The sequence below is a fragment of the Clavelina lepadiformis genome, chromosome 4 (assembly GCF_947623445.1).
Source record: "Clavelina lepadiformis chromosome 4, kaClaLepa1.1, whole genome shotgun sequence".
In the NCBI taxonomy this organism is placed as follows: domain Eukaryota; kingdom Metazoa; phylum Chordata; class Ascidiacea; order Aplousobranchia; family Clavelinidae; genus Clavelina; species Clavelina lepadiformis.
The window spans coordinates 21012778-21036781 of record NC_135243.1 but is presented as its reverse complement, the minus strand read 5'-3'; the positions used below and the strand labels follow the sequence as shown (position 1 = coordinate 21036781).

The window sequence follows — 24004 nt, the reverse complement described above, 5'->3', positions numbered from 1 at the left end:
TGTCTGAGTTAAACAAACGTAAATAAATATAAAACGTCTAATTGCAATAAAATAAATGAACCAATTGGATACACAAACTTTCGTAAAGATAAAACTGGTCTTCAGAAAAGCTTTCAGTAAGCCGAAGCCGAAATAACCCAGTCTCAAAGATAATCCAGTCTACGACAAACCATATTCTTCTTATGTTAAATTAAGATTTCTGATTTGCAGAAAATTTTGCTGCATAGTTTTACGTATTAAGTTAATTGATTTCCTGCACGAACAGGCTGTTTTAATCTTATTAAAGTCTAATGATTATCATCGGATACTAAGATGTCTATAGAAGTTGCCACATGTCACTCATAAAATCAATGCGTTTTCTTCGAACTGCTAACTTATGCTCATCCTTTCAATCTCTCTTAATTACTGTAGCGGAGCGTATACTGTATTTGCCTTTCTCTTGGTAGATCGACAATAGGAATTGATTTTGGTGCATGGGTGCAATGCTTGTCATTTCGTCATGACTTTATTGTCTTCTTCTTCTAAATTAAAGTCCTCTTGCATCTCGTTTTACTTTTGACGTATAAATTTGCCGACAACACCGCTAAGCTACTAATCGATCCCAAGTAAGAAGATAGATTGCTTCAATCCAGCATGGGAGTAGGACTACATAGGCGTTCGTGGTTGAGACATCCCTCCAACACGTTTCACCTGTGAGGAAAGAGCAAAGTCCTTTGCTGTTTCAAGTTTTTTGCAGACACTCGGCAGAAACAGTCCAATCGCACAAAGCAGTTACATAGATTGCCATCTAAAATTTAGTCTGTCAGATAACCCAGTGTTCAAACATTATATTTTGATTTTTGCGCTCTAATTGCTTGGTTTTCTGTTGACAATGAGCATACAGCTGATATGGTATGATAATCTTTATCTTCGGACTGAGGAGAGTTTTTGGAAGACTTAAACCAGCGATGATTGCTCATCGCTGGAAAGTCGGTTACCGAGCTAGCCTTTGTGCAAGTTTCGATGGATAGCCTACGCATATTTATATTTGTTGTATTTTTTTAGATTTTTTATACTGTATTGCCCATATTTAGAACTATATCCACCAGACCTATTGGACGGGAGCAAGTGTCGTTAGTGCCTTGCCCGATGGCATTGCTACGGTAGCCCGACTGGATGTTAACGCAGAACGCAAGCTGGACTATTGTGAAGCCGACGCTTGAAACACTTTGCAACCAAGCCGACTCAAATGTAATAGACAATTAGGCATTAGCGCAATCCGAAAGTTTGCTGTTGAACGGATCTCATTATGACTATGGTATCGGCTAGAGTTGTGTTATTTTGCAGAATCTATTTCTTGTAATATTTCCAACATAACTGTAGTGCGCTTCTGATGTTGTATGAGCGACTTTTTATCACGCTCACCGATTCGCGACCCCGATGTAACGAAGGCGAGTCATCGAAATACATATGCTCTTCAGATAAACTTTTTTTGTTGTGTTTCATTCATACCACTGCATTTAACAAATGGCAGGTAACTAGTGCGACAGAAGTCATGCACTATAACTTATGGTACAAACCAGAAACTTTTCATTACTTCTCAGCTTCATTTTGTCTCGAAATTAATATGTTTAAAAAGTGTCTATGTGTATTATTTGTATGAATTCGGGTTTGTTGGCCGTGGTGACCCTTAAATTTGTCTTACTTATTTACTATGGTGCACGTTTTGCTCTCGAGGCCTTGTGTCTGTGTACAATATTCCGTCCCTCACCATTATGGAGAAAGTAAAATGAATGAATGATAGGTGCCCACGGTTTTCCAGTTGTAAGAATACCTATATACATATTCTTGTAAGATTGCCTCTATAGGCCTACGTCTCGCTGTGGAAAGTCGGGCGTCATTTCCCATTTTCATGAAAGTTTTTTTCTGGCGGTGTCGCAAGAGAGCAAATTAAAACGCTAATTAGCCTGCAACCCAGTTGCAAAGTTTAGAGCAATGTTAATAGCACCAATTGGTTATTTAACCGATTACATTTATTTATTTGTAAAAAATTATACTTTAAAAAGTAAAGTGAAAATTTCACTGCTGCCACTCTTCACTCAGCCAATGGGAACCTACATAAGTCAACCTCCGCTAGGCAGACTGCCGCGCTGAAATAAAACGAATCTAAATTTTTTTAAATATCAGAGTTTTGAAAGAAGAGCTTACCGGTTGTCAATACCTCTAGAAGACTAAGAGAACCAAGAGCACTACGAGGACTTAAGATGTCGGATGCTAGCCTGGTCGACTGGTCGTATATCGGTCTGATCGTAACCTGCTAGAGATCGAGCAAAACGCATGGCACCATTGCATTGTGCTGATTGTTCTGTTGGCTATTGTTGGCAACTAATTCGATCGTGCAAATTTTCGGATATGTTTACTTTAAACACAGAACCACAACCATTGAGCTGAACATAAGCCTATATTAGGCTATATATACTTTTTTGATAATAACAACAAAGCAAATCAGATTAAACAAAAGTTGTTTCTTTGAAACTAGGCTCATTTAGTTTAGCGAAAAGTACCAAGTAATCTTGAAGCGCTTATCTCGCCGCTTTCGAGTTTTCTCCAGCTTATAAAAATTCTGCCTTGTAGCCTACATGCTTGTAAATTTTTCTTTGACGCCGCTTTATGTTATTGTCCCCCAAGCACCCGCGCTAACATTCAGCGTACGATCGTTCTGGTATGACCAGACCGGTGTACAACCTGGATGGCATCCGTCATCTTAAGTCTTCCTAGTTTCCTTAGTTCTCTTACATCTAGCGGTATTTATGGAAGTTCGATGTAAATTGCACAGATTGGCCAACTAAGTCGCACACAGCTGGTCAATTTAACTTTACACACCCTAATAGACCCTTTTCGGATTACGGCCGCCTATAGGCCTACTAAACAATGGAAATTGTGGACACACTTAGATTCCTTTTTTAAATTACAAGCGTTTTAGGCATTGTATTATAAAGATTCTGCTCTTTTGAGTAGCATATGAATTCCTTTACGAGATAAAAAAGATTTTGAAAGTATCTTGCCTAGTTCTTATTTTACAGCTGCTTGAATCCTACCACTAAACTTGTTCGATTCGCAGTCACGTTACGTGTAGCATGCGACTTGTTGCAGCAATAGCTTATTGATGTTTTGACTCAGAGTTACTATACGGACATGTTATGGTGAAAGCTCATTTAATACCACAATACATTTCGTTGAAACGTTCAGCGTAGCTCAGCAAAGACGCAATGAATAACTAGTTGCTTTTTGAGAAAAAATAAACTTCGAGTGTTGGACCACAAGCAGAAGTGTAGCCATGGGAGCAAGAGGCACCTTCGCCTCCCCCCTTCACCCAATGTTTGGCAACGGAATGTTTTTGGCAAGGTCTCGGTTTAATATTTTTTTTTTTTCACAAATTTTAAAAAATATGTTTGGAATACTGTACAATCACCTAACTAAATGTACAGTTTCAAAACCTTTCAAATCAAATTTACAGTCCAAACAGTCTAAGCCAGTGGTTCCCAACCTTTTTCGGTGTCAGGGCCGAATTTCAAACTTCAGAGTACGTATGGAGCCGCATGAAAACACTCAAGAAATTATAACGAAAATTTTAAAGCATGTACCAACGAATAGCAACACTAACAAGAAGAATAACATAAATCAATTTAATGTCCAACTTCGCATTGGCTTCGATCTTTAACAACCTTGCCAAAGCGAGGCGCAATTGTGGTTTAGGATTCAGGAGGCCGTTTATGCTTCACTATAAGTAGACAATGGGCCATTCACAACAGTATAAAGTAGGCTACATTAAGGTGTAACTGTATGATGTAAAATGAAAAATTTGTAAACAATTTTGACCTAACGCTATAAATTTAGACCAATTTTTGAATTTTTTTGACAAGTCAAAAATCAATCGCCCTAATTATTATAAATAGATTTTTTATTTTTTTGTGGGATTTTCAGGGCTCATTGAGAGCCGCACGAAGGCTAGCTTGGAGCCGCATGCGGCTCTAAGAGCCGCGGTTGGGAACCCCTGGTCTAAGCAGTCCAAGCGATCCAAGCGGTCCAAGTGATCCAAGCAAACCTGTATATTTTGGAGGCACCTGTTTTAAACCGCTGTAATATAAGAACTAATTAACATACTTTCAATGATTTTTCTTTATTGTTTAAAGGAATCCATATGCTATTAAAATGCTATTTACCTGAGCGAAATCGCTACAATTCCAAGCCTAAAACGTTTGCAATTTAAAAAAGAATCAAAGTGGCTCAATAATTTCCATTGTTACGTATGAGCGATTGAGAAAATCTTGCCACCAAGTAACTGAGAAAGGGTCTGTGCTAATCTTTTTCATTTGTTCTTTTTTCCAGGCATTTGGCCGCTTGTCACAAGAATAAAAAGCAAGTAGGTAGCGCCAATTTTTAGTGAATAAAAGCATAGATTAGACCTAAAAATAAATAGTTTTCCACGCCAAGGTACTAGCCTAGAGAAGCAAATTAAAAAGTAGCTTAAATAGGCTAGTAATGATGTCATTTCCACCACTCGGCATTACTTTAAAACTATTTTAAGCTTTTGGTTATGTGAAAGTGGCAAACCCGCACGGTTGTTTGGGAACCGGTCTGCTTTTATGTAGGTCACACCAGACTTAATTCAAGAGTCATGAACTCATGATATAGGCGTATGACTAAAAGCCAGTCAACAGGCTATTATTCAAAGTTTTAAGAAAATTGGTATAGGATATCGTTAGTATTGTGTACGGAGATGATTGTAGCATTTCTGGGCCTCTTATACTTTTGCACTTCGACTTGACGGCTTGAATGAAAGATAAAATGATTTAATGAAATAAACAAAGAAAAGCTGGTTGTTTGAGTGCCAATTTGTAATAAATACGAAAGTAAGTCTACGGTGCACGCACCATCACACCAAAAGTTGCGTCTTTGCACTCACAATTTCTCGTCAAAAACAGCCTTATTTTCCAGTTGGGTGCAACACTTGTTTGTGGAGTTCACAGTTCGGTACCAGACCTGACGATTGTTGCTGTCTCTCAGAGAAATGAGATGGTAATGTTAAGTAGGAATTATGCTGAGTTTAAGCTAACTTTGGAAATGGTCAGTAAATCCTGAAATTCTATTGGAAAGTTTGTATGATGCGCCGGATTTCTGCATCAATTTTCTGACTCAGAATTGCCATTTAGCCCGATATTCTGTATCAAAAGTATTGCTTGGCATTAGTTTTTTTGGCCCATTTATCTGACGCACTGGAAGCAAACTTTCCAGTAGTGACCTGAAAATGTTAAATTGAGTTTTTCTGCGTAGGTATCTATTGTACCTCAACGGTATCATCTTATATTTTGTGAACAACTGCCTCAAAATATTTCATTTATTTAGGAAATAAAAACACACACTTATTTACTCTGCAAGCAACTGTATATTGTTTATTTGAGTTATATTATTAACTTATGTTACATTACATTACATTCATACTATTACAATAGCACCCTGCGTATTTTTGTATTTGTATATACATCTGAGACTACATTACTGCACATATGTACATGTATGTTTTACACGTAGTGTTAGCCTATCAGTGTTGCTGTAGAAAAACTGTAGGCAACATAGAAAGCATGGAAACAGCAATGTATTAAAAAAGTGGATTTTAAGTAAAGTTGTAGTGCTGCTTTGGTGGGTTTAATAATAAAATTAAAACATCATTATAGGCCAGTGATCATTAATCATCATCATTCATCAACGATCATTACATAAACATGATGTCAATGTGACGTTTGCAAAAACATAATTCATCAGTACACATGTACCTTCCTCTTTCTGAGTATATAAAAATATATTATAAAGAAATCTGGGTAGGTCGTTACTCATAAAGGATCTATGGTATAAGTGCACAGCCACTTGACATTGTGCTTGTATACTTTGTATTCTAGACTGCTGCTGCACAAATATGGCATTCCAATCACTGATATGGTTGTCCTGTGGAACAATTAAATTTTTAGAAAAATTTTGTTGTTTTTTTGTCCTGTAGTAAATATGTTTTGTTCGAGATGCCAACTTGTGCTAAATAAATTGGTCACTTGCTGCATGCAAAATCAATCATTACAAAGGTAAAAATAAAATTTTACATAAATCTTCGCTACTTACAAGTTAGTATTAGCATTGATTCGCATGTAATATTTCTGCACTACTTAGATTAGTGATGGCACCTGTCAGGTTGCTTTCTTCATTCCAAAAATTTGTTTTGCGCAGTCAGGTATATATATATATTAGATTATGTTTCTCAGTATTTTACTGAAACATATGAAAATGAAACTCTGCTAAACTGTTACGATATGACAGCCAACAATTTTGAAGCTTGGAGACATATTCATTCTCAGTGGGTGTATGATCTGATAGTGCTTACCTCTTGCCTATTGTAGGTTATTTTGAGTTGAATTTTCCTTGCTCTTGTAACTTTGGAATAAATGTATGATAAAGGTGAATAAATTCTTAAACATGATGAAATTTATCGATATTGGTGCTAACCTGACAGACCCTGTTTTTCGTGGAGTTTATCGAGGAAAGAAGAAGCACGATGACGACTTCAACGATATTCTGCAACGAGCATCTGGGGTTGGGATGGAGAGGATGATAGTCACTGGAGGAAGTTTAGAAGAGTCAAAAAAAGCAATTGACCTTGCAAAGCAGCACGAGTCTTTATACTGCACTGTAGGATGCCACCCAACAAGATGTAACGAGTTCGATCAAAATCCTGATGAGTATTTAGAAAAGTTGCTCAACTTGGCCAAGAATGAAAGCAAAGTTGTAGCGATCGGTGAATGTGGATTGGATTATGATAGACTCCATTTCTGTGAAAAAGAAACACAGTTGAAGTATTTCAAGAAACAATTCCAGCTTGCCACTGCAACGCAACTCCCAATGTTTTTGCATAGCCGCAGTTGCCACGACGACTTTTTTTCCATCATGGAGAAATATAGAGGTTCAATAAAAGGAGGCGTGGTGCACTCTTTCACAGGAACACCAGATGAGGCAAAAGCTTTGTTGTCATTGGATCTTTTTATTGGGATAAACGGCTGCTCGTTAAAAACCAAAGACAATATCGAAGCCATGAAATCGATTCCCAGCGAAAAACTCATGTTAGAAACTGATTGTCCGTGGTGTGACGTTCGTCGAACACATGCTGGCTTTGACTTTGTTAAAACTAATTTTCCATGTAAAAAATCATGGGAACCTGGTCATTGTGTTAAGGGTAGAAATGAGCCTTGTCATATTGTGCAAGTTCTGGAAGTAATGGCTGGTGCAAGGGGTGAACATATAAGCCAGTTGGCCGATATAATATACCAAAATACAATGTCATTATTTTTTTAATGAATGGAACGTAGGTATACATACCTGCAAAAAGATAGACATCTTTTATAATGATAATTACAATATCTTTTAATATAAAAGATAAAATCTTTAGTTAATGCTGTTATGGTGGCTTTTATCAACCCAACCATGTTATCGAATAAGGTTTATTTTGTTGTAATGTTAAAAAAACCTGTGCTTCACCTGTTATATTTATTATAGCTTGCTGATATATTCCTGGTTAAAGGACAGTAAACGTTAGTTTGCTTACTGACTAGTTTCCTTTGCTTGCACAGGAAAAGGAAGTAAAATGTATAATATATGCAATAACTTAGTGATGTGACAGTTTTTATAACTAAGTGATAGCTAGACTATCATTATATGTTGTTCTGTGTTGATGATGTTTTCATACCAAATAACTGTTGTAGGTGGTAGGAAAGGTAAAGGTTTTACAATTCTAACAATGCTTTTCAGGATTTTTTTAAATAATACCATACAAAAGTTAAGAAAAATGCTTCTATCCTAAACTTCACTTGAGGAAATTTTCGGAATTTTTAAGTGAACAATCCTGTTTACAACTACAACAACAGCAACAATTTGTTGGTGAGTAACATCCTATAAATAAAAGGTGGGCAAACTGTGGCTCGTCGACAAGTTTTTTGTGGCTCTTCTAGCTGAATAGTAATATCCCAAAATGACTACTAATTGTATATTATGTTATATCATAATAACCAAATTGACAAACACTGCTGATTTTACGGCTCGCTGGCGTTTGTAGTTTTCTGCAAGTGACTCTGAACAAGTTTGCCCACCACTGCATAGATGGTAGTTATAGATTTTTATGCTATTTGTACGTGTTTATATATCTTTACATATATGTATATATGTAGCTTGTAAGCATATGGCTTAAGCTATATGTCTGTAACTGCATGCTGGAAAGCTGATAGAATGGACAAACAGCTTTTTAATGCGCTCTGGATAAGAGTTTTGCATACGCCCTCTTAATTCCAGGGTATTTTACATGTGTTGGAAAGATTTTTCAGTGAGTCATAGGTCTATTGGCAACTAAAATTTGACTGACCTTATGTAATTTAACTACTAAGCTATGTTTATTTTTATATAAAAAGCTGTGAACACTACTATCTAGGTAGGCCTATTAAAAATTCCAGTATTGGGCCAACTCGAAATACAGAAACTTCTCTTTCTAGTTAAACGTGCAATTGGTTGTTTGCTGTTCTGGTTTAAATGCAACATGTATGAAAACGTAAGGTTTTGTTCTGAACTTCCCAACAAAGTCTGGGTGCATTGTTTTCATACTTGAAAATGAATAGGCTACTTCGATCTTAACTTAGTAAACTTTGGTTTGAAACAAATTTATGTTTTGTAAAACTTAAGAAACCTTTTAAGGAACGTTTAACTATAAAATCCTGCTCAAACTTTAGAAACCAAAGAAAAAGTTACCGGCATATAATCTCCACCCAAAAAATATCTTATATATGATATAAATATCATAATAGTTCTATAGAGTGTATACCTTTGTTATGTAATTTATGTCTGTAGTTTCTGTCTAAGACCTGATATAGCTTTTAAGCCATCTGATTGTGTTATACAGTACATACCCATAAAAGCCCTATTATATGAAACACTACCAGACGGTAGCGGTATATAGGTATTATGTAAGTTTTTTTTAGGGACATACAGTATAGAAGGTACATCATTTGTCCTTGCCACACTTCTCTATCATTGATTTAATATTTAATGCATGCTTACATTATAAAGTATGTAAATACCATCTGTAGGACAGTGAGCTTGCTTCCTTGTTGTATCTTGGCAACACACTCAATGCTCAAATATTAATATGATAATTCATAACGTAATGTCAGTTACCCTTGTTTATTTCTTGCATTCTGTTTCTGCCTTTATCTTAGAAAACTGACGTTTGTCAAGTATCTACACAGTAAGGTCTGGGTTATGTCATTGATAGAGTTATGCAATTGCAAGTTTAAAGTCATCCACTGGTTTGTGTATTGAAGCTACCATGGTATTTGGCAAATTGTTCAGCAGTTGTTGTAGCATGAAAGGATTAAAAGACCGTTTTTACGAAAGAAATTCTGAATGCTCACCCCAATCGAGTTCAAGTTTTCAGCCTTCAATGCAAGGCAGGGATGATTACTATCAGGATTTTCGTAGTACATGTCCATGTATATGTGAACAATGCACTTTTGGATTTTGCTCAAATTCAAACTTGACCAATTTAAGTAAAACTAAACTACCTTGGCCAAATACATGGCCACGATCGAATGATAGCTTTAGTGCAAGTTTTATAAGTGAACTTAGTTCTTCTTCTGATAGCGATGAAGGTAAAATTTTGTAACGCAAATGTAGTTTTGTCTAAATTTGTTTAATTTCATAGACTTTATGAATTGACTCATTAGAGAATTTGTTTACAAATCAAATGCTTGAACTGCACATCAACACTTAATATTATTTCAGAATTCCTGTCTTGGAATTTTACAATAAGTTAACGGCCAACATGCTACTAACACTGTTTGTGAACACAAAACTCTTTTTTCCAGTGTTCACTGAAGGTCCTCCAAAGCGGCCAGTTCTTCAGAGAGAATCTTCGATTTTTTCACATTATCGAGAGAGCTTGCGACGATCATCGTTGAAGAGAGATTCAAGAAGAGGGTCAGGCAGTTGTTAATAATACTATACTAGCCTGTTTTGCAATATATAAGTTTCTTTGTTATATATACTCATAGGCCTAGTATAAACGTATTTTTATACGCAGCTAAAATTTTCATTTTCTTCAAATGTTTACACCTCATCCTGTTAATTTTTCTTTCAATTTTTTTGTAACATAGGGCATAGGAATAGATTCAGTTTATGCCCCTTTTAAAATTTTTCATCTCAAATTTAAGCCTGAAAGTTATCTTTTCACTGCATTGTAATGCGTACACTGTACAGTAATATGGTTCAGTTTACTTGCGGACAAAAATAGACCACCTTAAAGTTTGATATGTCACTTCACAAAAATGCGTCAATACTTTGCACATACTTCCTATATCCGGTGTATAATATACACCCTGCAGTTATCCAGCAAATTAAATTAGTTGCTTTAAATAACTTGAGTGTTGAGATGTTGTAAGCAACTAATTGAATTGCCTAATTGATACGATGGGAAGTTGCAAACAGACTGCTATTCTCAAGGGAAAAATCCACATTTGTGTATATACATGTGCTCTGTGTTAATTTAGTCCTGGATTAATGCTAATGCTACATTTTGTGTTGTTTGCCTTGCATTGGCAAAAACGTTGCTGTGTTATTGTATAGATTGTGTATTAGCATATACCTTAGATGGATCTTAGACAAGAAATCAGCAGTCTACATAATAATTGATAGTTCAGGTTAAATTATCACATTCTTGTCTTCATCAAAATTATGTTAAGCGAACATGAACAAACATGCCTAGGAGCAAAGTTATGTGCAATGCATGATAGCGATATTGATAGGGAAGCTAGTTGGGCCATTATTAATTTAAACAAGGAAATAAATAAGAAATCAGCTGCTTCATCTTCTGATTATTCATTTTGAGCTATACATGCTAGAGTGGCCATCACATAGAATTAAGCTATGAGGTTTTCAATTTTTTTTTAACGCGCTAACACATATTTGCAGTTTTAAGCATTTTGGCAAACAGTATTTCTTACAGTGTTTGAGACCTGAAATTAATTTTCTTCAAAAACATGCGGAAATGTGCACGCTGGCTTTCTTTGCAAAGGTATTGTTTTCAGGTCAACTATTATGATTATACGATTGTTTATGAAAAGATTTAAAGTTGTATGAGGTTTTAATTTTATATTTTTGCTTTGTATATTCAAAGAAAAAAGTGGGTTTTCTTAATGATGATTTTACTGATAAGTTTATACTCAGTAAGTTGTTTACATTGTCAATAAATATTTTCATGTTCCACTACATGAAATTTTATTACATTTTCAAAATACTAGATTACTAAATTTTTTGGGTTTATGCATTTATATTAAATCGTTATTATGAAATAAGTAAATTACTCAGATAAATAGAATTTAGAAAAGTTTTATTAATTACTACCGGTAAATACGCTACACTGGCAATACTAATTGTCAAGTGCTCAAACTCGTTATTGCTTCCAAGCAACACTAAAAAGTGATTTATAGTCCAACAAAAATCCTTATCAAATCATGATATCACCTTATAATGTGTGTGTGGTTGGTTCCATGATAATCGTGCTTGGTATTTACTTTTTATCTTAATACTTTGGAGCTGGAAGTTTCTTTGCTTAATAAGGTGAACTGATATATTTTGTCGATTTTCTCACCTATATATATATATATATATGCAACTTGTTTTGTTTGGTTTCTGTTGACTACAAAGTTAAAGAATTAGCACACAGCGAAAGTAGGAATATATGTAATAGAAATTTACTTTTTACCAGAACAACAACTTTGTAAGCAAACGGTAGAGTTTAAATTAGTGTGTTAGTAATGTTCGGCTAGTGATACCCAAGGCTTTGTTGAAAATTTTAAACTTTTTACAACCACGACTCTGCTTCTGTCAATAAATGTTATTGGGTTTTTGACATTTTTTCAATTCTGTTTTTGCAAACTCATCAATCTTGCTCTTGCCAAATAGCATGACAGCATCAAATCACCAATTGACACTATATCATACAGATCATTTTACATTGATTTGTTGTTTCTTAAATAACCATTGATTGGACAAGATTTGCAGGCCACAACGTGATGTAGATTTATACATATTGCATTTTGCTCAAATGATAAACTTTCTACTATTAATAGGCTCATTGTGGTGTCTTATTTTTTTTATTTTATTGTTGAAATGAATGGTAGAAATTTTTACTTCAAAATGCTTTTTTATTACAGAAAAAGGTTGAATTCACAGTCGGAAGTTAATTCATTTTGTGAAGAAGATTTCCAGAAAGGTAAAAATTTTACTCAAAATCATTAAACATTTTTGATTGCTTTAAATATTTATTAAACTTTGACATTAGGTGGAAGATATCTGTACAAATGTTTGTTATACAGTAGATAGACACAAGAGCCACAGCAATAAAAAACATATTTATTATGCAGACGTTTTGGGTCGATGCTACCACTGTTATCAATGTACAATCTATAAAATGAGAATAACCAGGATAAAATGTATATATATATTAGTGTATATGGTTTGTTTGTTGGTACATTGATAATGGTTAATAGCACTGACAGAAACAGATGTTTTTTTTTTTTGAATAACATATTATTATCATCGTCGAAGTAAATACAAAGCAGCCCCAATAAAAGAAAAAATTCATATAATTTTTCTAAGGTTAAATCAATTGCGCCTTGACTTTATTTCATTTAGCGCTGTTTCTCATTTCTTTCGTATAATTTATACGGGTGCCCACAGAAAGCGTTTGCATGTTTGTTTTTATTGCTATGGATTTGGTTATTTGTTTTAACTCCTAACACCTTCTCTTTGCTTCGAAATACTATATGTAATGTTTGATTTCTAGTTATTGTTGTTAATCATTATTTGGTGCCTTTGATTTTATGTTCCGCCACTAATCAACTGATTTTAACTAACCAGGAACATTAAAACGAAGCACATCAGACATGACTTCAAACTCATTAACGCGAAGCCAAACTTCCCCGGTAATATCCAAAAAAATTTTGCCTAGTGGTCTTGGCTCAATGCCAGATTGCACCGCCGCTCGTCACGAAATCAACCCCCTTCTACCCCCACTTGGTCGCTCCTGCGAAATGCTTGATCTGACTCAACAGATTAACGTGAGCATTTTTTCTGTATTCTTGAGTCATACTCATTTATGCTGGAGTACTTGTGCTTATAACTCAGTCATACTCAAATAACCAAAACTTAGTAGGGTTTTTTAGTTTAAATTTCTGCAATGTTATTGTTTAATTAAGATATGAAATCAGTGGGGATAATATATAGTTAAAGAAAGCTGAAAAACATTGCATTAATATTTTATGCTAAGTGGTACTATCAGTGTCAGTGTTGCATGTAATAGAGTAGCCTCTACCACATACAGTGAACATTAGAATAAAATATGTACATTAAGCTCACAGGCGGATATTATGATTTGTTTGCGTTCAACTTATACCCCATCAAATGAGTTAATATCGGATGTTGTTGGAGTGGACACGATTGACTGATGTAGCACAGTGATTCCCAACCGCCGGTCCACGTAATGTTTTTGCTGGGCCATGAACATTTTTTTAAAGTCTTTATCGGTTCTCCGGTGTAGAAAAGGTTGAAAACCACTGATTGAGCATACTGGATTTCTGTTCGATTATATTATAATTAAGTTTTATCTCGTAGATGTTTTCAATGAAGGTTTAGGGTTTGAACAAAATAGAAATCAAAAAAATGGTGTAAGATGCAATGCTGCTATGTCCATACCAAACATCAAGGATTGCAATTTACAAACCACTGTGCTTTGGATGGGGCCCTGTATCCATTTATTACCCTGCAGTTACAGCTGTTCAGTGATTACCCCACTGACTACAAAATGATAGCATGAGAGTAAAAGTTTATTATTTTTGCCAGTTTTTGCCTTACAAAGAGTAGTTATAATATTAAGCGCGACTGCATGATTATTACTGCAGTTATCACAATTAGCAAATCGAGTGGTCAGGCTCAAACATGCAATCCAACTCCACATTCCTCAAACTAGTGTCTCTCTTTGTTTATTTTTATGTTAACGTACAATGTCGGTAACGTAATACTTTCAACCTTTTTCAATTTTCCCACCCTCCATCCTTTATCTAAAAGCACTGACAATAGCTTCCTGAACTTGTACTACCTGGTATTTATCACGTAGCTAGCTTAAGCATCTTTACAACTAAGTTATGAGAAAGGCGTTTCTTTTAAATTGCACTGCTTAAATAATTGTAGTGATATTAACACACGTGAGATGATAAGGTTGCTCTAATGTTTTTATTGTATTTAATTGTATGAATTCAGTTAAATAACCACTACTAGTGAAAGAACAAATGTTTTATTTCATTTCAGATGAATTTAATTTGCTTTAACATTTTGCCTTTTTTCTTGTTTTGCTTAGTTGGTTGGTGTCTGCCTTAAATCAACAGATTTAGTTATTTCTTGAAAGAATGCGTCGTAAAGTACTTTTGACACTTATTGTTAATCATGACATGCAGTTAGTGACCCAGCCTATCATAGATTCCCAAACAAAAAACGTCATTGACCAATGCAATAATGTTATTTATTAATATCCTTAACAACCTTGAAAGCATGCAATCATCAACTGGATAATTTAAACAGGAAAACTTAACATTGCAACTCACAAAAGCCGCTCCTCAATATATATGAGTATTGATTGATTTACCACTAATTAAATGCTGCAATTGTTCTGGCAATTGTGCTTAAACACAAGTACGCAGTTGTATTGAAACTGTATGTATTGATCAGTTGTAGCTTTCAGCATTGAACTTGCTGCACTGGTAGCTTCACTATTGTTACAGACGGTTGAGGTAAAATGTGAATTTAAATTAGCAGCTTAAGAGTCAGTGACTTTATTTTAGATGGGAAGTGACTTGGACTTTGCTGGGGAAATGATTGACAGGTTAAGCCTGGATGGTTCAGGTAAACTTTTTACAACTTTTATCTTAAAGTTTTCATGTTATGCTTTGTATAAATTCTAAGTTACTGGTCCTGGTCTGGTTAGTTTGATTTTACTTTTAGGAGAACTCAGTAACAATATATATTTTTCATATGCATTCTTTCTAGTTTTGTAAAAGCTATACAATATCTATTAAAAACGTTCAACAATGTTTACAATTGTGTTTTTTTCAATGTCGATTTCAATTTCAACGTTTTTAGCGATTAACATTTCCATCAAAAGCTTTACTTTTGCTGGCAAAAGAACAAGCACAGTTTACACTGGTGCCATCTATTTAAACCAGAAGACCTAATAGTGGTGAATTTAATGACAACCTACCAGTAATCTCTCCTTAAACCGATTATTCACCAAGTTCTTAAAACTTAGGCTAAGTAGCCTGGGATATGCGTTCTTGTGGCTTAAAAAAGGTGTGTTAAACGGCATTGAATTCTCATTGACAGATGGTCACGTAGTAATGATCTTACACAGAAGGGCCTAATGACTATTTCACACTTAAGACGCTTTCAAGTAGCAGGAAACAGCTTATATCTGTCTGGTTAAGCCAGATGTATACACAGTGAAATATTTAGGGTGGTGTATGCTAGGTTTTTGATAGCATGGTATTAAATGTGAAACAAGTGTGCGTGATTGTGTAATAAAATTATGATTTACACTAGATATGGGTGACACCACTGACAGCTGTGTCTATGCGTTATTCATGAAAGAGCACAAATGCTATGATCTTATTCCTACCAGCTCAAAACTCGTAGTGTTTGACACAAAGTTACCAGTGAAGAAGGCCTTCTATGCTCTTGTAGCGAATGGTAAGTTTGATTTTGCTATCTGAATCATGTAATATTGTCATTCCAGCACATTAACTGTAGTAGTAAGTTGGCTTTCTTACAGAAGTTGTATGTACAATTCGTTATGTGCTTAAATGTAGTTTAAATTTATGAGTTCTGTTTTTCAAAATGGGATAGTCATATTTTTGTTTTTTCTCAAAATTTAAACTTTTTTTTAAACAACAGATATAATGACAACGAGTCAAGTATTATTACTGGTTATTGAGCTTTTTTGTTGTTCATTGCTATGTCAATTGGAACCATTTTGACAAAATCGTATTGAATTTTATTGCAATGTAGGCTTACGTGCTGCACCGTTGTGGGATTCGGAACGCCAGCAATTTGTGGGGATGTTGACGATTACCGATTTCATAAACATCCTTAACACTTACTACAAGTCACCTACCGTTAAAATGCATGAGCTTGAAGAACACCTCATTGCAACTTGGAGAAATGGATTGAACAGCACTAAAATTGTCTCGATTGAACCAGAAGCATGGTAGGTTTCTTAAGGTTATGTCAATCATTCATGGGTCGCTATTTGTATGTATGCAGTTTCCATTTGTTTATTAAATCTCTTGCTTTATGTCTGGTATTGTGATAATTTTGTGCTTAATACTGCATAGGTCGTTTATTCTGTTTAATTATCACTCAGGTATTTCACTCGTAATGAGTCACTTTTTTTACAACAGTCGTTTTTTTTGCTGTGCAGTTCTTTGACAAAATTTTGAGGACAAAAATGGTTTTCATATTACTTTAAATGCGTATATGTGTTTGAATTATTACAGTTGACGATTGCTTCTTTTCCCACTTGCGTATGTTTTAGAATGTGATTAGGCCTAGGGGATGAATGGGACAGGACTAAAGTATTTTTTTCAAATCCTTCAAGCAGAGCGTTGATTACATCTGATTATAAGCAATAAGTCTGATTTAATATAACTAAGCTTCCAAATATGTCAATTGCAGCTTGTATGACGGCTTGAAGCGACTCATTGGAAACAAAATCCATCGACTGCCGGTGATGGAAGTGACAACGGGGAATCCCCTCTATATCCTCACGCACAAGAGATTACTCAAGTTTCTGTATCTCTTCGTAAGCTTTTTTGCTGATGTAGCGTACAGTTGTTCCTACCGCAAAGTTATTTTAAACTGATACGGGTAACCGGTGGGCCGATGCGCCCGTTAGGCAAAGTACACCTCTAGCATGACCAGATAAATTGCTTTTTAAGTTTGTTTGGATTTCCACCAATTCCTTCTTACACTACTGTAGTTTGTCCAGTTATTTCATTGTCTGGTATTTTGCCAAATCAAGCATCAACCGTTGAGTTTCTGTTCGCTGTGTAAACAAGCTTTCGATGGTCTTAGTATCTTTATGTTTAGCGATTCCTTTGCGAATTTGAAGTATTAAGTTTGTCAAACAAAGTTTTACAAGACCAAAAGCATTTCTATCAAATATTTCCAGATCAACGATCTACCGAAGCCCATGTTCATGGAGAAAACATTAAATGAACTCCGCATCGGTACATACAGCAACATATGCACTGTCACTGAAGAAACGCCAATTATTAGAGCTCTCAGACTTTTCGTGCAAAAACGAGTCTCGGCGTTACCTGTGGTTAATTCAACTACTGGTAAGTTAGATCGGGTTAAAAACAATAGTTACAGTTAAGATTTAATTAAGTTTTGCGCTTGACGTAGCGTAGTTCTATGCCGAGTTTTACTAGTTACGATTTGTCTCGTATTTTTCCTTGTAAATACTGCTCAGTGAAATTTTGGAAATAAGTTTTTATGATGGTTGTAGCTATGGTAACGCAGATAATGTACGTGGCGGACATGTTTTGTAAACATTGTTACAAGGCTTTAAACTGGTCTTATTTTGTTTGTAACCTACATATTCCATGCTGCGTCGTTTTTTACTTTGCCTCTGGGCGGAATATTGTTTAATATTGACCGCAATTTTATACGATAAGCGGCGTTGAAGCAACCGCATTTAGGCTCATGATCTTCTTAACTTACATTTGTGCTGCCGCGCGTATGAACGGTACATGGGGTCAAGCACAGAGGTCACAAACACACGCCCATTGCTTTTATTTTGTATGGCCCGCTTGCTGACTTGTTTTAGTTCATTTGTTGCCAGCATTTTTATATCAACCTATTATTAATTTGCGAAGTTTGTTTTTCGAATGTTGTTGTGTAGAACAAGATTATTATTTGTAATCATCGAAGTTCATAATATTTAGACACATCCGACGATCTTTTGCGTTTATGACGTTTTCAGAATACATGGTCAGATATACTATGATTAAAACGAAATACATGAAAAATGGAAAATTTTAAATCCAATGCGAACTTTGAAACGAAAATGAGGAATTTCCTGTGTTATTCCGTTCGCGCAGAATGAGCCAGTTAAAGTTATATTATTGTTGAATGTGCTTCTTCGAAATTTTTTGTATTTCAAATTCGTGTCCGGTGTTTAATTTTTGTTATTCCCCTTATTTTGAGATTGCTGGTTAATTGTTGGTTCAACATCTTGTTTCAATTTTTGTTTTTTTACGCAGGCAAAGTGGTTGACATATACGCAAAGTTCGATGTTATTGTAAGTATGATTTCATATACTATTTTAATCCGATTAAAGACTGCTAAATTTGCGTGTGCGTATACACACACACGCGCACACATTCAACGTGCATAGAGATTGCGTGCGCGTTCATACGTTCAGTCGATAGATTGGAAACGGTATAATATTAGTTTAATGATTATTTTTTTATACCTAGAATAATTCATCAGGCCCAGAAAGTTGATGAATTATGCAACAAATCACATGATTTCTATGGATTTTGTTCACAGAACCTTGCCGTACAGCGTTCCTACAACAACCTCGACATAACGGTGAAACAAGCGCTGTCGCATCGTCCCTTGCGGTCCCCAGACGGTGGTGTACTTAGGTGCTATCTGCGTGAGACCTTGAGTACCATTGTGAAGCGTGTTGTGGAAGCAGAGGTGAGAATACCATTGGTGATATGACTTACTCTCATTTGATAGATGTGTTATTATTTCAAGCAATTTTCTGTATAAAATGAGCTTTAGTTACATTTTTTAGATGACTCTCTAAATATAGAATTGTTTTCGTAACAGATTTAAATCTATTGCACACGTTGTATTTCTCCCTTTAAACGGCAATGAACAAACATCGATTTTTTAGAATAAATTTTTCCTTTAAGCTTAGATTTTTCTCTCCCTGCAGCCTTAAAATATTCGTCGTATCTTACAGGTTCATCGACTTGTGGTTGTGGACGATGCTGATCACGTGATCGGAATCGTATCTCTCTCTGACATCCTTCAGTATTTAGTAATCAAGCCATACGAAGAGGGTTGAAAATCCGCCACCGGCTACTTGACGCTTTTTTGTTTTTATTTTTTCTATAACCTTTGTGTGTATAGGACTATATTGCGGTCTAGTCTAGATCACGCTTGTGGGCCCGAAGAGGCGCAAAGCCATAGATCAGAAGACTTAATCCTGGGTTAAATTCTGGCTTGATAGCGCCATCTCCCGACTTAAAAAATTCCGTTTTGCTGAAAGTGGTTTTTCTGACTGTGGACTTGAGCTATTATCATATCTTACGTCCACCATTAAAAAATGGACCTTTGGACCAACGAAGTTAATTTTTCATGTTTTGTGCGGTTATTTTTGTTCAGTTTTTTGTTTCTTTTAGAACCATCTTTGCAAGTTACTTTGTTTTAAATTCTTGGTCTGAATCAAGATTACGTTGCTTTGCTTACGTTACGTCATTGATGACGATCATTGACATCTCAGGCCAGAATTATTACGTTTTAATCATGTATCTGCAAGCGCCTGTTTGCAACAGCAATTTACATTACTAAAGAAAATAGCCACCTTTAGTTCTGTTTGTCAAAAACTTTTCCAAGGTCAGTGTCAATGAGGTCACAATGTTAGCTGGCACACGTAGTATGTGAACGACAGTAGATCTTTTTTAGAATTAATTTACAGTCATTTTGTGTTTGTCCCGTCTGTTTTAGGTTGTTCCGTGTTTTAAATAATCTTATGGGAAATTACGACTAAATAAATGCAAGTTTTATGACATCTGCATTTGGTTGATGTTTTTATGCAGACCTGTGTAATTTTACTCAATACATCGCTCACAATAACTTCATACATCCCTAACTTTCAACCCTAAAAGTTACGTAGTCAATTAGCTCTGTGGCGCTTCCTTGCGTGTTTAATATTTTAGAAAATCTGTCGCAAGCTACCGTTAGTGTGTTTGGTTTGTGCCGTTTTGATCATTAGGATCTAAGGCGAAGTGTTATTTGCAATTTTATTGCCCTACTTAATACTCATAACTTTAGAATGTTTTTCTATTGATGCGGTTGTTGCATTTTAATGTTCTTTTTTCGATCGAAATCTCTTGTATCGTGAATTTTTGCCAGTGCGTGGCCTTTCCATTGTGACGTGCTTGTCTCGCATCTCTTTACGACGATCACATGTTACAAGTTGATTCTTTCCGAAAATCTTGTAGATTTTTGCACGTTCGATACAAAACATAATTCTATAAAAGTCCGTTTGTTGAGTAAGTACCAGTAATCTTTAGTAACCATGTCCGCACTTCACCAATAGCAAGCTGCCTTAAACAATTTGATGATGGAAGGTACAGGCTTGGCAAAGATTTCAACAAGTGGCCTCGTCATACTGGCCTTTGTTGTAGCCTAAGGCAAGTGCCACTGTGTTCAGCTTTACTGCCAAATTAAGATTATCTATTAAATCTTTTTGCAAACACAACGTCCTGTACTTTGACCTTGTTAAGCTAACTTTGTGGCGATTTTACGACCCGACAACGTTGAGATACGCCAACTGATAAAACGTTTTTAATTGTTGTTTGTCATATTTAAGAAACAGGCACGTTTCGTCTGGTCGTCAGCTGTGCAGCCGTCTGCGGATATGATTATAGGCCTACAACGTTTCAGTATGGTATAGGCACCAGCAACCTTAACGTAGGTTTTTCGCAACTGTTCCAGGATCATAAGAGCGTACTGGTGGATTGTTAACAAGCTCTGATTCAGCACCAAGAGAGGGCGTATAGACAACAAACTCTAATTTAGATATTGCTTTTTTCTTTCGGCCAGAACAAGGTTAAAGCGCATCAGGCTACGACGTAAAAACAGATATAATTATAATGTTATGCATATTGTCTTAAATTGAACTATGAAGAAACAGCTGCAAGACTGATTATCGTATTGTAATTGTTATCCAAAAAAGAAGTAATTAACTGTAGCCTACTATCGCAGGAAAAGTAAGTATTTGGTCAAAACACTGGTTTCTTTGTGGAATGACAGCTTAGAAGTAGAATAGTTATTACACGGATAAACAGAACAACGAGGCGGGCATGTTTCGCTAAATTTATATCTTTCGCCAAAGCATTCTTCGTTTGATTGAGTTTTTAAAAATTTTTATACACTGACTGAAATCTAACATTCTGGTTTTTCATTTTTTTGATTCTTTTTACCTAATCGCCAACTTGACTGGTGTCAATGCGCTTCCTAACACACAACCAGCTTTCGGTGAGACCAAAGCATCGTAAAATTTATGGGAAACGCGATCACAGAAAGCAGAATTCCGACAAGACCAATACGTCATTCACGACAATATCGTCATATGACTAAGTTGTGAGTGTTGGATAATTTTTCGCATCAATGCTCTGTTATACAAACAAATTCTGGTTGGTAGCAAGTGGTGTAGATCCGAGAACGTGTTTTTACATAATTAACACAAGTGTATTGTCACCGAATTAAATTCAAAATACAGTAACCTGAATAATTCTATCACTGAAAAAGATTTTCTTCATATACTTCATTAAATGAACTATCCTTGCTAGAATATTTAAGGAGTTATTGGGACTCGGCCTCCCTTAGAAAACCAGTTTTTGAGGCGTGAAGTGCCTGTGTGTTTTAATCTTTCCTTTTCGATCATTGCATTTTCTTGTTTACTTATTGGCGACAACGTGGAAAATATGTAAAAGATAAACGGCATAAGACAAGTGTACACCATGGATTTTCGAATAGGGCTATTAAAAAAATTTTACCCCACCGCACAATCTAAAACATACCACTGGGTTATGCTATTGGTTTCTTTTCGTCCCTTGACGTTTTTTTGCCAATATTTTGGTAGATTTCCGTCTTAACTTTATTATAGTCTATAGAAGAATGGTATGGTACTATGCTATTTCTTTAATAAAATTAATTCTGGCCCCCTTAAATTCCACTACATTGTACATCTACGTGTGCTTTCTTTGATTTCATCTCGCAGAAAGGTAACAAGAAAACCTGGGGCAGATTTTATTAATAGACCAAGTAGAACCCCAAATGTTTGAGAATTCCCAGTATACGTCTAGGCTACTTAAACAGTTTTTAACTTGTTATTTTCCTCGATCTATGCTCAAAGTTTTCCCAAAATCGGCCAATAACACTAGTGCTGTAACACCACGAAGTGTTGTAATTAGTGAATATATTATGCTGTCACTCCAGCAAGAACCGTACTATTGCATCACTTGCGGCTAATACAATCATAATATTTGGTGGAATTTTTGCTTCCTACCATAAAGGCTGCCCCATATATCGTTCCATTATACGGGTATTTTGACCCTTAGCCTATAATGCCAACCATAAGTGGATTTTCCGTATGCATGAAGTAAAAGTATTGTTTTTAACAAATTGTCAAACTTTTACGTCCTAGTAGGAATCATCTTATGCTTGTTCACCCAGCCCGGACCTGCAATACTGTTTAGCCTATGACAATAAGATAAATTTAGTTAATGGTGTTTGCTAATACAAAAAGTTTCTTTAATAAATTACGACATTGTGTCAAGTCAAATAATGCACGTTAATTGGTAATAGCTGAAATGTAGTTTATATGCTCCTGTAATAATAAATGAAAGTATGAAAAAAATATGTAGGAAATAAGGTTTTGCTATTTGAATGTTTTACATTTCAACAATAAATTTTTTCCTAGGAATTTTTTGTACGACAGCGATTGTTTGTCTTTTTCGGCAAACCGTGGTTTAACATCCAGTTTAATGTAGCTTAATTGACTTTTGGGCCAATGAATCGATCGTATTTTGGTTGTTTGTATTCTAATATGGGCTATATTTCTGATCAAATCAAGCATAACTTAGGACCCACGTGCTTTATCACAGCAAGTTCAAAGTGAATACATTAAAATTTTTACTGTTTTATTCTAACCACAACTTTGTCAGTGACCTTTGATAATTCGGTGATGTCAAAGTGAAAAGTCAGTAAGATCGTCAGTGCTGTTCCCGCATTAAGGCTGTTAGAATAAAACTTTCCCAACTATAGTAGCCTACACAGTTATTTTTTCTAGCAGAAGGTTTATCAAAAGTTCTTCATCAAAGTGAATCGTTACATAACCTCATCCGGCGACACCTGGTACACCATAATATTTGTGTTTAACTAAACGATTATGAAATGTTTTATTTGAATTGAGCGCAAATTTTAGGCAAATGTGTACATAAGCTACGTTACATTTGTTTGAAGAAGATTCTTAGTTAAATCTGAAAGTTGTTAGCCAAGCAAGTAAACCATCAACTCAGCAAAATAAATTGTTTTTTATTTTTTATCATTAAAACTTAGTTCTTCCTTTCGAAAACAACTAATGGTACTCAATCTCGGAATTTCATGGCGTCGTGTTTGGTTTCCCATTGTATGAGTTCTAACCATTACGTCATTTTACGTAACATATGACAGATGTAACTGTTTGCCATACTAATATTAAAATTTCAAACGGTACCATGGCTTACGTGGTAAAACGCTTTGGTTGATAGAGGGAGTAGCTACGACCTTTCTTTGAATACAGTTTTAACTAACTTACGTTATATAATATATAAGAAGAACATGTGCTGTTCTTCTCTTTAAACGCTGCGATGTGACGTTAGAATAAATACGTTATGCAACAGCAAAACTCACTCAAGCGTAACTGCCCAGGGTTAATATTACATAACAGTTCAGCGGAGACCAAAAGAAAGGAACTATTTCTGTGTAGATGGTGTCATAACAATGTTTGGCGCATTTGAGAGGAAATTTCCTCGCAAACGGCGTAAAG

General features: G+C 35.3%; 1 protein-coding gene across 2 annotated transcripts; it reads left to right on the top strand.

The window, feature by feature from the left end:
* The first annotated feature begins 9204 nt into the window (after nucleotides 1–9204).
* Nucleotides 9205–20470, top strand: LOC143451533 (5'-AMP-activated protein kinase subunit gamma-1-like). 2 transcript variants are annotated; one of them, XM_076952151.1, is made up of 12 exons: nucleotides 9205–9713; nucleotides 9930–10041; nucleotides 12276–12334; nucleotides 12982–13181; nucleotides 14958–15018; nucleotides 15712–15858; nucleotides 16177–16375; nucleotides 16843–16969; nucleotides 17339–17507; nucleotides 18435–18472; nucleotides 18724–18876; nucleotides 19148–20470. In XM_076952151.1, exons 1-12 carry the CDS (start codon nucleotides 9392–9394, stop codon nucleotides 19250–19252), a joined length of 1692 nt encoding a protein of 563 aa, XP_076808266.1. In that variant the 5' UTR covers nucleotides 9205–9391; the 3' UTR covers nucleotides 19253–20470. The 2 variants fall into 2 exon arrangements, with proteins under 2 accessions (XP_076808266.1, XP_076808267.1); XM_076952152.1 differs by lacking the exons at nucleotides 9205–9713; nucleotides 9930–10041 and adding an exon at nucleotides 10972–11134.
* The last annotated feature ends 3534 nt before the right edge of the window (nucleotides 20471–24004 follow it).